This window comes from Malaclemys terrapin, chromosome 23, assembly GCF_027887155.1.
Source record: "Malaclemys terrapin pileata isolate rMalTer1 chromosome 23, rMalTer1.hap1, whole genome shotgun sequence".
NCBI classification, from domain to species: domain Eukaryota; kingdom Metazoa; phylum Chordata; order Testudines; family Emydidae; genus Malaclemys; species Malaclemys terrapin.
In genome coordinates this window covers 6,401,385-6,416,464 of record NC_071527.1, presented here as the reverse complement: position 1 = coordinate 6,416,464, position 15,080 = coordinate 6,401,385, and the positions used below count along the sequence as shown (strand labels likewise).

The following is a 15,080-nucleotide window of genomic DNA, read 5'->3' as shown; positions in this document are numbered from 1 at the left end:
TGAGTTTGGAGACCAGCTCTTTATTCGGTTTGAGTTTTAAAAACCATTCAGCAGGTAGGACACAGCTGTCTATGCTAGTAACTCGCAGCAGCCTTCCCAGCCCCACAGGGTCACTGCGTGCTGCTAACTAGCTGGTTATGAAACTGATCGGTGGTGGCCCAGTTCGGAACGAGTGAGAAGGACAGTGATGCACAGAGGAGGTCAAGCCAAAAATAAGATGTTTAGTTAAGTCAATGGGAGCTGCTGGGTGCTGAGCACTTTTGAAAATCAGGACATTTACTTCGGTGCCTAAATAAAGGGTTTTGCCGTCTAAAATTAACCCCCTAATTTTGAATATCTCCATCTCCCAGGCAGGTGCTTCTAGACCTTCATCAGGTTATTTCTTCACCTCTTGAACAATAAGCTAAATAAATTGAGCTCCATCAGCCTCTTGCTCTGAGGCAGGTTTTCCAGAACTTGAATCATTCTTGCAGCTCTTGTCTGAATCATCATTTTTTCCATCCTCCTCTTTGAAGAGTGGATGCCAGGATTGGACACTCTTGGTCCAGCATCGCTGTTGTGCTTCAGATTCATGTCCTACTTTATTCTGGAATAACTTCCCCATGTAGACAAGCCCTAAGGTACAGATGGGGAAACTGAGGCACACATATGCTAAGTGACTTGCCCAAAGTATCACAGGAAGTCTGTGGCAGAGTAAGAAATAGAACCCAGGTCTCTCCTGGCCCAGGTACCACCAGGCCAACCTTCCTCTCTAACCTTTCCAGCATACTCTGTATGGATTTGGTGCCGTGCCGATTTCTCAGCCATCATGGTTCAAAGTCCAAACCTTCCCCTTTTAAATACAGCTCCCGCCCACTGCAAAGAGTCTGGGTCAGAGGATGGTACTGAGCGTGTCTTCCTCCATCTCCTCCTCTTCTTCCTCCTCCTCCTCTGGACTGGGCTGCTTGATGGGCAGGGACTTGAGATACTCCAGGTGCCTGCGGGTTTCGGCCTGGTTCCGCTGAACGTAGTAGACCACGTAGGCGATGAGCACCGTAAACCAGCAGAACATGGTGACCAGCATGGCCACGTCCGTGGTCCTCTGCTGGACACTGCAGAAGTCGATGCCGGTGTTGAGCAGGAGGGCGAAGGGCTGGCCGACGTACTCCTCCCGGGCCGCGCTGGAGCACACCACGTCCTCCAGCGTCTCGGCCTCCAGGGGCAGGGCCTCCAGCAGCTCCTGCAGGGAGCAGCCGCAGTGCCACGGGTTGCCGTAGAGGCGCATCTTGGCCCGCAGGGTGGAGGCGGCCTCGGCGGGGCCCAGCTGCTGGAGCCGGTTATTGGAGAGGTCCAGCAGCTGCAAACGGCTGCCCAGCTCCCCGAAGGCGGCTGGGGAGATGTTCTCGATCAGGTTGTCCGAGAGGTAGAGTTCTTGCAGCTGGCGCAGCTCCCGCAAGGTGCCATCTGGGAGGCCGGTGATCTCATTGGCGTCCAGGTAGAGCACGCGGGTGTCGCGGGGGATGCCCTGGGGGATCTCCCTCAGCTGCCCGTGGGTGCATCTCACTACCCTGCTCTCCAGCGGGCAGCGGCAGCCCTCAGGACACGCCAGGCCCCCACACTGGCAGAGAACGACGACGAGGAGCCAGGGCAGCGCGGGCATTTCTGCATAGCTCCCCCGCCTCGCCAGGACACTCACAGCAGGGAAAGAATCCCCGGGACGCGGGCTGGCCACCCCGTCTGGAAAGCAAGAGACAAACCCCAGGATGTAAAGAGCACTGGGAGGCGGGGCAGTGGGAGCGGAAAGATGCTGGCAAGTGTGGGTGTGTGTAGGGATGGGGGTAGGCCACTGTCAGGGCAGGCTGCAGAACAAGAGGGGCCGCAGGATTAGTGGTTAGAGCAGGGAGCTAAAAGTCAGGACTCCTGAGTTCTAGCCCTAAAGCTGGGAGGGGAGTGTGGTCTAGTGGGTTAGATAGAGCAGGGGGGCTGGGAGTCAGGACTCCTGGGTTCTAACCCAGCTTTGGGAAAGAGGTGGGGTCTAGTGGTTAGAGCAGGGTGGAATTCAGAGTCAGGACTCCTGGGTTCTATCCCTACAGCTGGTAGGGAAGTGGGTCTAGTGGGTTAGACCAGTGGTTTTCAAAATGCAGATTGCAACCCAGTAGTGGGTCACGCAGCACTGGTAAGCACTGCCGACCGGGCCGTTAAAAGTCCAGTTGGTGGTGCTGCCCCGCTAAGGTAGGTTAGTCCCTACCTGTTCCGACACCGCGCTGCGCAGGAAGTGTCCAACAGGAGGCCTGGCTTCTAGGTGGGGGGCCACGGAGCTCCATGCGCTGCCCCCACCCCAAGCACCGACTCCGCACCAGTTCCCGGCCAATGGAAGCTGGGTGGGGGGCGGTGCCTGCGGGCGAGAGCATAGGAACCAGAGGGGGGACATGCCACTGCTTCTGGGAGCTGCCTGAGGTAAGCACCCTCCGGAGCCTACACCCCTCACCCCCTCCCGTGTCCCAAACTTCGGTCAGAGCCCTGTCCTGCACCCCAACCCCAGCTCCGTTGGGGTCACAGGCCAATTTTCTTTAACTGAGTCATCAGAAAAAAAGTTTGAAAACCACTGGGTTAGACAGAGCAGGGGGGCTGGGAGTCAGGATTTCTGGGTTCTATCCCCAGCTCTGGGAAGGGGGGGTGTCTAGTGCAGTGGTCTACAAAGTGGGGTGCACAAGAGGCTCCTTGGGGGTGCGCAGCAGAAAGAGCGCTTTTTTTGTCTTTTTGCTTCGGCGCGGCAGGAGGTGCCTGCTCAAAAAAGTTTGGAGCCCACTGGTCTAGTGGTTAGAGCAGAGACTGGGAGGGACCCACTCCACTGGGGATAACAACAAAGGAAGCAATTCAAACAAAAATCCCTGTGCCGCTGCGGCTGCCCCCCAGCGATAGCCGAGTGCATGTGTGCAGCAGGTGCCTGAAGAACTAAACCCCGCCAGCACCCTAGGGTGCTAACCCCTCTTCCCTCCCCTGCCCCCCACCCCTTGCCCCTGAGCTCCTGGCTGCCCCACCCAAGCCAGCAGAGCTCCACACACCCCCTTGCTAATCACTGGCTGGAGGGGGCTCAGGAGCTGCTGTGCCCGGCGCTGCACGAACCCGGCTTTGTCCTCCCCGGGCGCCCCCCGCGCTCCTGCCCGGAGCCCTGGGGCCGCGCATCCCCGGGCTCGCCATCACCGCCCCCCCGCCGGGCCCCCGGTAAATGCACCCACCTGGGGGGGGGAGGCGGCCCCGCAGCTGTCCCGGGCTCCTCGTTCCGGCTCTGGGCCGGCCCCAGCCCCGGGCATCCGCCTGCCCGCTCCGGCAAACTTCCCCGGGGGGACCGGCCGCTGCCTGCGGGCAGAGCCCGCCCCGCCAGCGTGCGTCAGAGCTGCGGCCCCCCGCCCCCCACAGAGCCCGGTCCCCTCCCCTGCCTCCAGCCTCCCTCCCCTGCCCCCCCCCCCACAGAGCCCGGTCCCCTCCCCTGCCTCCAGCCCCCCACCCCCACAGAGCCCGGTCCCCTCCCCTTCCTCCAGCCCCTCCCCCACAGAGCCCGGTCCCCTCCCTCCCCTGCCCCCCCGAGCCCGGACCCCTCCCCTTCCTCCAGCCCCCCACCCCCACAGAGCCCGGTCCCCTCCCCTGCCTCCAGCCTCCCTCCCCTGCCCCCCCCCCCGAGCCCGGACCCCTCCCCTTCCTCCAGCCCCCCACCCCCACAGAGCCCGGTCCCCTCCCCTTCCTCCAGCCTCCCTCCCCTGCCCCCCCGAGCCCCGCCCCCTCCCCTTCCCTTCCTCCAGCCCCCCACCCCCACAGAGCCCAGTCCCCTCCCCTTCCTCCACCAGCCTCCCACCCCCACAGAGCCCGGTCCCCTCCCCTGCCTCCAGCCTCCCTCCCCTGCCCCCCCGAGCCCGAACCCCCCCCCCACTCGCCTTCTGCTTTGTGCAGGTTTAGCAGAGAGGCTGGGGCCCGGAGAGGGGTGCATGGCAGGGTGGGGTGAGGGGGAGCCGGAGGATTTCACTGGCAGCTCTCAGAGAGCCCCCACTGCTCCTCATTGTTCTCACTGCAGGGGGTGGGTTCTCCATTGTTCCCAGCGGGGGAGGGGGGATTCCCATTAGGAATTGGGGAGGTGGGAGAGATACTGGGAACTGCACTCCCGGGACAAGCGAGCTCTGGCACTTTCACCTCCATTGAAACCCAGGGGAAGGCAGTGTGACCTAGTAGCTAGAGAACAGGATGGGGGTCTATCCCCAGTCTTGTCACTGTATGATCTTGGGCGAGTGATTTCCCCCCCCCCGCTTCTGTGCCTCAGTTTCCCCTCCCTCCTCTCAGCTATTCCTGGGTGCTCATTGGGATAGGGAGCGACTCATTCTGGCTGTGCAGCACCCAGTACATCAGGGCCCTGATCTCAGCAGTAGCCAGCACAGAAATAGAAACCGAAGACTGAAGCGCCTTCCCCGCTCTGTCACAGCATGAAAGAGACACGCAAGGGGGAGTGAGCAATTGGGGGCCTCGCTGCACAAACTCAAAGACCCTCCTGCCTGAAGCGAAGATCAGAGATGGCAAAGGTTAATTAGTGGCAGGCTGCAGAGATAGCCAAGGGGAGGGGGCTGGGAGTTTGCGGTGGCTTGAAAGGCTGATGGGGACAAATTCCAAAAGCACTAGACCGACTAGAGGCTCTGGGAGATGTTAACCTGCACCTTGGCGAAGTGGCAGCTGGGGGATTTTTACAAGGGAAGATGCGGCTGGCTCTGGAGGAACTATTTGAGCAAGTTCAGACCTGGATCCAGAGTTTGCAACCCCTAAGTTCTGGGGAAAGCTGGGGCTCAGACCCCTGGCAGACAAGTACTAAACCCCTAGGGCAGCAACTGAAGCACGCCGTAGCGCCTTAATGCTGCCAGCGCTGGACGGGCCTCCCACCCGCTGTTACCAGATTTGCCCATTACTTTGGGGTATGCTCATTTATTCGGGTTACTCCTCTGGGGAAGGGGGTTCTGTAATCCTGTCAATATACTGCTTGTGTCACTTGTGTTTACATATGGAGCTCTACTTCTCCCTTCTGCAAGTCCCCTCCCAATGAAGCTATCCTGCAGGACCTAGGGTCCCTAGGGCTGGGTTACTCCCACCCCAGAACCGGATGAACACCCACACCCCCACACATACATTAACAGAGCAAGTCTGAGCGGACCGGGTCACTCAGCACTGTCAAGCTGACCCTTTATATGTCTCTGGACTCACTGGGCTGGAGGAAGCAGCACTTTAAGCTGTCTCTCCTTATATGTCCCTGGGCTCCATGGACTAGGTCAAGCAGCACTTTCAAGCTGTTACCCTTCTGCGTCCCAGATTCAGCACGTCCCTATCCCCACTCCCCCAACACAATTGTACTGGCAGTAACCTACTCGATGAGCAAACCCCGCAGTATTTTGGGCGCTGCAGGGATCTTTAGCTTAGGTAAAAGAAGCGTTGCTGTAGAGTGAATGGGGGAAGCTAAAAACACAAACGAGTAAAGTTCAGCAAGAGAGAGAGAAGCAACCAACTTAACCATAGAAGTTATTTATTCAATAAATAAATTCTAACTACACAAGAAGGACTAAACCAACATAAAATACATGATTAAAGGTTAATACCTAAGGTAGAAAGGAAAACAGAGAGAGAGAGAGAGAGAGGGGGGGGGTCTCACCCACTCCATGAGGCTTGAACTGGTCAGGGTTCCCAGGTGATGGTGGCTGAGGGTTCTGAATGCTGGAGACAGGCAGAGCCCCCAGCACAATCAGTCAGGAGATGGAGTTCCAGCGGAACTGATGCACAGTGTGGATCTAATAATAATAATAATTTTTGTTGAGAAATTACAATGGTTGAAGGGAGAACACTAGATTTGTTTCTAGGTAAGCTGTTGACTCAAGGGTTTTCTTTAGACTAGACAATAGGAGCTGATCACTCTTGGCTATGGGTGATGTTTTCTTCCAGGGAGCTCACAAGGCAACTACGCTGCTTCAGTATTTGAATATCAATTAAGGATTCATTACTAGAATTGGTCTGATAACTGCTGAGCTGGGTGTGTGTGCAGGCGTAGGTTCCCAGGATGCAGAGATTCCCAGGATGCAGTGCTTCCCTGCTTTTTCTGGTCCCAGAATTCAGTGTGGTTCTCTGTTCTCCATTCTGTATGTAAACTGAGATGTCTTCCTGTCCCATCTTTCATGCAGATGAGGCTGGGGGAGTTATCTTTGCTCTCCATTCTGTATGCTAATGGAGATGTCTTAATCTTGTCACCCTTGTCAGGAGGGGTCTAGGTGTGTCTCCCAACGCCCTTCACTGCGCTCTGCAAGTTTTCTTCTTCTGATGGGTTTTGGTTTAAGCAGACGCTGGGGAGGGGGGGGGCGGTGTCTTTCATGAGTCCGGCTAGATACTGCACCCTGGTTCCCCAGGAACACAGAGGTGTCTGGTATGACCGCCAAGACATGAGGAAGACTACTGGGATGAGATGCCAAAGAGATCAGAGGCAGAATCCATTGCCTGGTTAGAATTGCAGGGTGTGTGACAGTCTGTACTACGATAAGACTATGATAAATGTTGTACAAACTATGCCTTGCAAGGTATCATCTGAAAACGCATAATTTGCTGATCATTATTGTCCTGGTAAAAGGTGTGGCAACATTACATGTAAAATTATAAGATTCTATTGTATATTACTGGGACATGTTCCAAATCTGGGGAAGCAGCCACACATCAGTTCCTCAGAGACAAAAGGCAAACTGACCCCTCACCCAGGTATCAGCAAAATTAAACAGACCATCATTTGGACAAGGGCCATTCTTTGGCAGAAAAAAGGGTGTGAGAAATTTACATGTTGGCAAAGAAACAGCTGGAGGTTCCCATCCTCACAGATTTTGTCTCCTGTACCCCAACTGGAGATGATTCTCAGAGGAGGAAAAGGTATAAGAATTGGGAACGGATGCCCCAATATCTTTCTCCCTTCATCTCTCCCTACGGCAGCCACACCACCTGAGGAACAAAGAAACAGCTTTGGACTAAGGGAGGGATCCTGTCTGAAAGCTTCAGCAGTCTTACTGGTTGAACATGTAGTAAAAGAGACCTGTGCTTTGAATTCATTTAGCTTGTTAAGTTAATAAAATGACCGACTTTATATGAAGTTGTATTGTCCAGGAGAGAGCTGGGCAGTACATGACTCAGGTTTCTGGGGGCAAGTCTGGGACAGGGAGCTTGCTGGTGTTTCTCTGCAGTGGAAGTCAGGAGTGGCTGGCTATAGCAGACCGTGTAGCTGGGAGTGATGTACCTGCTGGAGGCTCCATGTGAGCAGACCAGGGGTGGCTGCTCTCACAGCGAAGCTGTGTAAAACGTGCACCCCAGGCTGGAGAATTGTCCATCAGTCCAGAACGTGCCCTGGGGAATGTCACAGCTGGTGTTGCTTTGTTTACCTGGCGTACCTGCATTGATGCAACCCAGCACAGATGCACAGCACACGTATAATATGGGGATGGGACCAGCATGGCCGACCTGATTTACATCATGGCCTGGCCTGGCCCTGCATGCACCACTACAGACAGACCCAACACAGACAGGTCCATCCACAATCCTTTATTATTCCACTCCCAGCATTTTCCAATCCTCGCTGTGATTCCATGGCCACCCGGCCTCAATCCTCCAGGCGTTTCCGCCGGCCAGGGCCCAGTTCGGGAGCTCTCCACTGGCTCTCCTCACGGCATGACTCGGACAGGCTTAGCGAGACCCAGAAACTTGCCCTAGAGGCTGGCTCTGTCGGGACGGTCTAGGGGCATTCAGCTGCTCGGTGCGTCAGGGCCAGTCTGCCGAGCCAGCGCGCTCTGAGCCATTCGCAGCGCCCCTTCCTGGGTCCGGTTGCCGCCGATGAAGCCGCTGGCGTGCACGAAAACGCAGCCCGGGATGCCGCTGAGCTGGGAGAGCGCCTCATCCCGGACTCCGCGCCACTCCTCCGGCAGGGACAGCCTGGCCAGGAGAGAAATGGAGCAAGGATGAAAAGGGCGGGGTGGACGCGCGTCCGAAGGCTCTCGACCTCCCTGGCACCCTCGCCTGACCCAGCTCACACACTGAGCTGGGCGGCACCCAGAAATACCCAAGACAGACAGATGCTCTGATTTCGGTTTCCATTAGGAGCAGGTTTAAGATGAACCCAAGTGAGTCCCGCTTGGGCCTAGTTTACACAGTGTTTGTACTGGTATAATTATGTCATTTAGGGGCTTCCACCCCCACCCCCCCTGCTCCCCTCGCAGAGGCAATGGCTTGTCTCTCTCTCACCCCATTGCTTGGGGGGTGGGGGGGGATCTGCAGGGCATGCAGGAGAAGATTGGGGGTGGGACTCGGGGGGCTCAGCGTCTCACCGGTTCTGGAAGGTGTGGAGCCCGGCGGGGACGCACTGTACTCGCCACTGGCCGTTCTGATCTGCGTACAAGATGAACTTGATGGGTTTCTCCACCCCCAGCTCCGACTCCAGGCTGAAGAGATGCTCCTTCCAGGGGCAGCCGCCCTGGGAGAACACAAGGATCTCGCCACTGGGGTCCACCTGCCAGGGGAGAGGGAGACATGGGACTCAGGAAGGGAGGGGAGCAGATAAGAGCTCCCGGATGCTGGGCCTTATGACCACAATGGATTGTGCCCTGGGCTGGGACTATTCCCAGCTCTGCCACTAACCTGCTGGGAGACCTCGGGCAAGTCACTGCCCTGCTCCATGCCTCAGTTTCCCCTCCCGTGTCTGAGCTCTTTGGGCAAGTCCCTGACTCAGGCAAGCTCAGGCGCAGTCCCTGTGTGTCTGTGCGGTGCCTGGCCCAATGAGGTACAGATAGTCGTTACGGCCCCAGGGAGGGAGTTGGGGTCGAAAGAAACCCACTTGCCAGTGGAAGCAGAGCCACTGGAGTAGCAAGTGGGAATAATTTCCAGGCAGGTTCAGTGACCAGAGAAACGCAGGCAGGGGGCATGCTGGGAATCAGGACTCCTGGGTTCTATTCCCAACTCACTGCATGGCCTCAGGTAGGTTGCTGCCCCACTTCTGCAGAGTGGAAATGTATTGATATAGTGTGTATGTTTGGCGGGCGTCACCCCCGGTGGATGTCATGTGCTTGGAGATCCTTGGATGGGAGATGCTGGCAAGGGGTATGAATTATCCTTGGAAACCCACATTGGGCACTGGACCCAAGCTCTACTCCCCCTGCCAACGGGGCAGCTCTAGGCTCAACACCCCAGCCCAGCGTATAGCTGATAGGACAGTGATCAGCCTCTTCTACCCCGGGATCCCCCGAACTTGAGAATCCCCACGTGGGGAGGCCAGGGCTGGTCGCAACCCCCAGACCAAGAACCCCAGCGCGCTCGAAGATACCCTGAAGCGCTTCTGAATGGCTTCCTCCACCAGTGTGCGAGCTGGCAGCCATGCGCGGTGGTAGTAATCGAGACGGTCCAGGAACTCCCGGCCCACCAGCTCCATCGCCTTCTTGAACCCGGCCTGGAAGGGAGACAAGCCAGGGACGTTAGCTGCTCCTTCCCCAGCCCATTGGGAGTGACTTTTATTTTTCCCTGTGGGAGGCTCCATCCCTGCTCCACTCGGAGGCCTCGTCCCACTCTGTCCCTTCCCCCAAAGCACCGCCCTCACCCTGCCTCTTCCTGCCCCTGCTCCACCCCCTCCCCTGAGGCCCTGCCCCCTGCCTCTTCCCACTCCACCCCCTCCCCCAAGGCCCCTGCCCGCCTGCTGCTCTCCACTGAACAGCTGTGGTTGGTGGGTGCTTGAGCCCCGGAGCACTCTCAGAGTCGGTACCTATGGTACAGCCCACCCCCTATCCAAGTCTATGCTCCCCTCCACGTTTCCATGGTGCATCCCACTTGGTACCCGTGCTTTCCCCTCCGCCCGCCCCCACGCGCCTACCTCCGTGTCCTGGTCCTTGTCATTCCAGCGGGGGTTGAGGTAGCCCACCCTGGCGCTGAGGTTGGTGGTCATGGCGTAGCGAGGCTCCCCGTCCCACTGGGCGATGCCGTTGTCGATGGCGTCGATCTCCTCCACAAAGTTCTCGTACAGCTGGGATGGGGGCGGAGGAGAGGATAAAGCAGGGACGCCTCGCCCTGCCTGCCTCCCGATGGAACCTCATGGCGGATTCAGGTCGGTCACGAGCAGATCAGAGGCCGTAAAAACAGGCCCGTCTGAGACAGTGGCCACGGCGACCTGCCGGCTTCAGTGCCACAAAGAGGGTTAACTCCCGCCAGCCCTGCAGATACCCAGACCAAGCCAGAGTCTGCTCTGGCTCAGGCAGAATCGCCAGCCCGGCTCCCCCTGCAGATCCTTTACCGGCCGCCATGATGCAGAAAAGGACCCGGCTTGGCCTTCTGAGCCCACAAACTCTGCATTTCCAGCTACCAGCAGAAGCAGCAAGGGCTGCTGGGAAAACGACCTGCCCCGAGGGGCTGAGACCATGAGCCTACCTGCGCTTTAGCTCTGTTTATACGGCACACATTTGAACTGGGCTAGGGTGTTGGAGGCTAGAGCGCCCATTGTAAACCACAGCAACTCCGGGCACGTATCAGCAGGAAACCATATGCCGAGATTCTCCAGTTCCCCTCCAACCCCTCTATGCCTGCTAGGCAGGCCAGGCCAAAGAGCCCCTCCTGGGGGATCCCAGCGACACAGGGACCCCTCTATCCCAGAAGCAGGGACATCCTGTGTCAGGGCAGAGGCGAGCATGGGGCATTCTTACCCATCTGCAATTCTGCACCCCTGCCAAGTCCCATGGGTGCTTTTCAAGTTAGGACAGGCCGAGCCTGTACCAGGAGCCGAACTGGCCCCTGCAGCTTCCGAACAAGACAGCAGAGACGGATTCCCCTGTCTCTGGCGTGCAGCTGGGAGGAATCCCCCGCTGCCCCCCATCATGGTGGGAATCCGAGAATATGGACAGCGAGTGTCTAAAAAAAAAGGGGGGGGGGGGTTTCCTGAGGAAGTTCAGCAGAACAGTACTTTTTACAAAGGGAGCATCAGCCAGCCGTTAGAGCAAGGTGATGGTGCCAGGACTCCTGGGTTCCATTCCTAGGTCTGGGAGGGGAAGGGGGTCTAATGGTTAGAGTGTGGGGGGGTGGGGGGCTGGGGTTCCAATCCCACTTCTACTGGTGAGTCACCGTTCCTGGGCAAGACATGTCCCTGCTCTGTGCCTCGGTTTCCCCAGCTATAAAACAAGGCTAAGGATACCAATCCACCACACAGGAGGCAAAGTGCTTTGAGATCCTCAGAGAGGAGGTGCCAGAAAGGGGTATTAGTTATGATTTTTCTAAGGAGGAAAACAGGCCTTTTTAGCCCTGGAGTGTGGGGCACCCCGGTTAGTGCCCACCCACCCTGCTTCCCTACTTCCTACCTTATCGTACAGCACCTGCACTACCGGATCCTCCTCCTTCAGCCCCAGCAGGCTGGCCAGGATCTGGGAGCCAAAATGGAAATACACCAGCCCCGCACTGCTCAGCTTGGTTTTCCAGGGCTTGTCGGGCCTCAGGCAGTGCATGGACTGTGCAAAGGACCTGCGAAAGGCAGGGAAGAATTAGCCAGAGCTCCTAAGGCCCCGGGGTGACCCCTCCTTCTTTAGTGTATAATACACCAAAATCAATGAAATACTAGCCATTAGGGTGCGTCCACACTGCATCGAAACCCCAGATCTGGGGGACCCCAGCTCATGGACTCAGTGTGTCCAAGCCAGGACTTGACATCCACACTGTGTTGTAAACCTGGGCATACAATGGCTGGACCTGGGTCTCAGAGCCAGGCTAATCCATCCATACAGCACTAAGCAGCCCTTCTGACTCAGGTCTGCGGCTGGAGCTGCGTCCACACTGCAAAATGACAGGGCTTGCATCCAGTTTCGGTGGGACTTGAACTCAGACCTCTCTTCCCTTGCTGGGCTGGGTCCTAGGACCCGGGTCAGTCAGATTTGCGTGTGGATGGTAGGCGGGTTTGGGCTCAAATCTGAGTCTGGGTTTACAATGCAGTGTAGACATACCCTTAGAGGACAGGTCCAGGCCCCGTGCCCCATGACCCAGTGACAGTAAGGACCCCTGGGTTCTACGCAGTGGCTTGGTGTAGGACCTTGGGCAAGTCACCTTGCTGTTACATAATTAACCGTATCTCAGGAGAATCGAGAACAGGGACCCACTGCGCTAGGTGCTGCAGACAGTCCCGCGCCAGAAGAGGTCACACTCTAAAACAGACACAGAGCGGGAGGGAAAAGAGGCCCAGAGAACGGAAGGGACATGCCTAAGGTCAGCGGCAGAGCCAGGAATAGAACCCAGGTGGCCTGCGTCCCAGCCTTGCGTCCTGTCTGCTGGTCCACTCCGATTCCCCTCCCCCTCTCTGTGCCTCAGTTTCCCCATCTATAAAGGGAGGCGTGATGCTCCTGCCCTTTCCTTTGCAACATGCTTTGACCCCCCGCAGTGGGAGGGGCCAGGCAGAGCTGTGCATTTCCGTCCTCACCTCTGGTGATGATCGTACCGGTGTTTCTGAGGGTCGTACTCGCCACCCACATCCACCACCACGTTGCACTCGGACAGCAGCTGGGGCTCCCGTGTCCGGATGATCTCTGCATCCTGGGGGTGGGAGGGGGGCGCACACAATGAAACATTCCCCTGCACAAGGCAGCTGAGTATGGGAGTGAATTCAGCTCCACCCTGTGTTTATCAGCATGGGCAGGGCTTGGTAGAGGCACCCAAGGGAGAAGGAATCAGGGCTTTCTGGGGCTGGTGTCTCCTAGGAAAGATGAAGGGACGGATCCCCATCCCTAGTCCCATGGTGTGCTAGTCCCAGTCTTGCAGAGGGGATGGGGGGTGCCCGGCAGGGGAGGTTCGGGGGAAAGGAGGAGGATGTGCCAGAGGAAGGTGTGTCCAGGGTTTGAGGTCCCAGAAGAGAGGTGGTGAGTCCCAGGGCAAAGGGGACTGGGAATCCCAAGGGAAAGGGAGGGGTGCATGCCCCAGTGCCAGCAGGAGGGGATGGAGGTGTCCCAAGGGATGGGAATGTTGGATCCCAGGATGATGAGAAGGGGAGGGGTACCGGGGGATGGGGGTCCTGTTCTCAGAAGGCAGGAGGAAGTCCTCATGTATGGTGGTCTTGGGTGGGGATGCCGGGAGTCCCGGGGGATGGGTGAGCCTGGGGTGTATGGGAGGATGGGTATCCCAATTCCTGGCAGGGAAGGGGCTGCGGGATAAGGGTCCCAGCTCCCGTTGGGCAGAAGGGAGTCCTGGGTGTAAGTCCCAGTTCCCAGGTGGGGGTCCCAGGGCGGACTGGGAGAGGGCAGTTGTGGGGTCTTGGTTTTGGGGAAGGGTCTAAGGAGAAAGTGGTCTCAGGGGAGTGCTCGGGATTGGGGGTCTCAGTTTCCTGGCGGGGGGTAGTGGGAAATGGGGGCCTTGTTCCAGGGCACAGAGGCCCCGGGCGATGTGGATCCCGGGGGGGTCCTGATGTGGAGGGAGCAGGGTGAGGGGGCCCAGGATCCCAGGTCCCGGGCGGGGGGTCCTGGTCCGAACAGACAAGGGTGGGCGGATTGGGATCCGAGTCCTGGGGAGGTCCCGATCTGGAGCAAGCAGGGTTGGGGCGGGATCCGAGGTCCTGGTCCGCAGGGAGTTGTGGGAGGGACAGAGTGGGGGGTCCCGGGGGATGGGAATCCCAGGACTGGAGGGTCCGGGGGGGGGGGGGGGCAAGATCCCAGATCCCAGGGGATCCCGGTCAGGAGGGAGCAGGACTGGGGCTGGGGGCTCCTGGGGGGCGGGATCCCAGGTCCCGGGAGGCAGGGCTGGGGGTCCCGGGGGAGGGATCCCGGGGGGCAGGGCTGGGGGTCCCGGGGGAGGGGCAGGGCTGGGGGGGCTCCCAGGGGGGCGGGATCCCAGGTCCCGGGGGGCAGGGCTGGGAGTCCCGGGGGAGGGATCCCGGGGGGCAGGGCAGGGGTCCCGGGGGGAGGGATCCCAGGGGGCAGGGCTGGGGGTCCCGGGGGGGGCTCCAGGGGGGCAGGGCTGGGAGTCCCGGGGGAGGGATCCCAGGGGGCAGGGCTGGGAGTCCCGGGGGAGGGGCAGGGCTGGGGGGGCTCCCGGGGGGGCGGGATCCCAGGTCCCGGGGGGCAGGGCTGGGAGTCCCGGGGGGGTGGGATCCCAGGTCCCGGGGGGCAGGGCAGGGGTCCCGGGGGGAAGGGATCCCAGGGGGCAGGCTGGGGGTCCCGGGGGGGGCTCCCGGGGGGGCGGGATCCCAGGTCCCAGGGGGCAGGGCTGGGGGTCCCGGGGGGGGGCTCCAGGGGGGCGGGATCCCAGGTCCCGGGGGGCAGGGCTGGGGGTCCCGGGGGGGCTCCAGGGGGGGCGGGATCCCAGGTCCCAGGGGGCAGGGCTGGGGGTCCCGGGGGGGGGGGCTCCAGGGGGGCGGGATCCCAGGGGGCAGGGCTGATCCCGGGGGGGTCCCAGGTCCCGGTCCGGAGGGAGCTGGGCGGGGGTCCCGTACCCGGTACTGGGGCAGCAGCCGCAGCAGGTAGCAGGCCAGCACCTCGTCGCAGTGGAAGGTGCCGTTGTGGGTGCCGATGCGCGGGGCCATGGCGCTGCGGGGCCGCTTGGGGCCGGGACCCGGCATAGGGCGGGATCGGAGCAGCAGCCGGGCCGCGCGAAGCCCGAACCCCATCCGTCGCTACTGCGCATGCCCCGCAGCGCTCTGAGCATGCGCGCCAAGGCCAAGGGAAGCCACAGCCTGCCCGACCTCTGCCCTCACCTGCCATGTGCTACCTGAGCGAGCGGGTCTCCCCCCAGTTCCCACCCCAGGGCTGGGTGGGCGAGAGCCTCTCAAGCAGAGAACTAGACCTGGGTTCATAGAGTCTAAGGCTAGAAAGAAGGGATCATTGTGATCATCCAGCCTGACCTCCTGTACAAGGCAGGCCAGCGAGGCGAGCTGTTAGAAAAACTTCCACTCTTGATTTAAAAATGGGCAGTGATGGAGAATCCATGGCAACCCTTGGGAAATTGGTCCCAGGGTTAATTACACTCACCCTCGGCTGTCTAGTCGCCCCTAGGTAATTATTAGTGCATTAGGCGCCCATTATAAATATTTAAGAGTAAAATAATTGAAA

General features: G+C 59.2%; 2 protein-coding genes across 3 annotated transcripts; both read right to left on the bottom strand.

The window, feature by feature from the left end:
• Positions 1-3,400, bottom strand: LOC128828209 (leucine-rich repeat-containing protein 3-like). Of its 2 annotated transcripts, XM_054012663.1 has the most exons (3): positions 3,219-3,400; positions 2,228-2,374; positions 1-1,716 (listed from the first exon to the last, which is right to left on the bottom strand). In XM_054012663.1, the coding sequence occupies exons 2-3, from the start codon at positions 2,301-2,303 to the stop codon at positions 872-874; spliced, it is 921 nt and encodes a 306-aa protein (XP_053868638.1). In that variant the 5' UTR covers positions 2,304-2,374; positions 3,219-3,400; the 3' UTR covers positions 1-871. The 2 variants fall into 2 exon arrangements, with proteins under 2 accessions (XP_053868638.1, XP_053868639.1); XM_054012664.1 differs by lacking the exon at positions 2,228-2,374.
• A 4,160-nt stretch (positions 3,401-7,560) lies between these two features.
• Positions 7,561-14,638, bottom strand: MYG1 (MYG1 exonuclease). Its single transcript, XM_054012565.1, has 7 exons — positions 14,465-14,638; positions 12,464-12,576; positions 11,358-11,517; positions 9,887-10,036; positions 9,347-9,469; positions 8,355-8,536; positions 7,561-7,962 (listed from the first exon to the last, which is right to left on the bottom strand). The coding sequence occupies exons 1-7, from the start codon at positions 14,636-14,638 to the stop codon at positions 7,776-7,778; spliced, it is 1,089 nt and encodes a 362-aa protein (XP_053868540.1). The 3' UTR covers positions 7,561-7,775.
• Between the last annotated feature and the right edge of the window lie 442 nt (positions 14,639-15,080).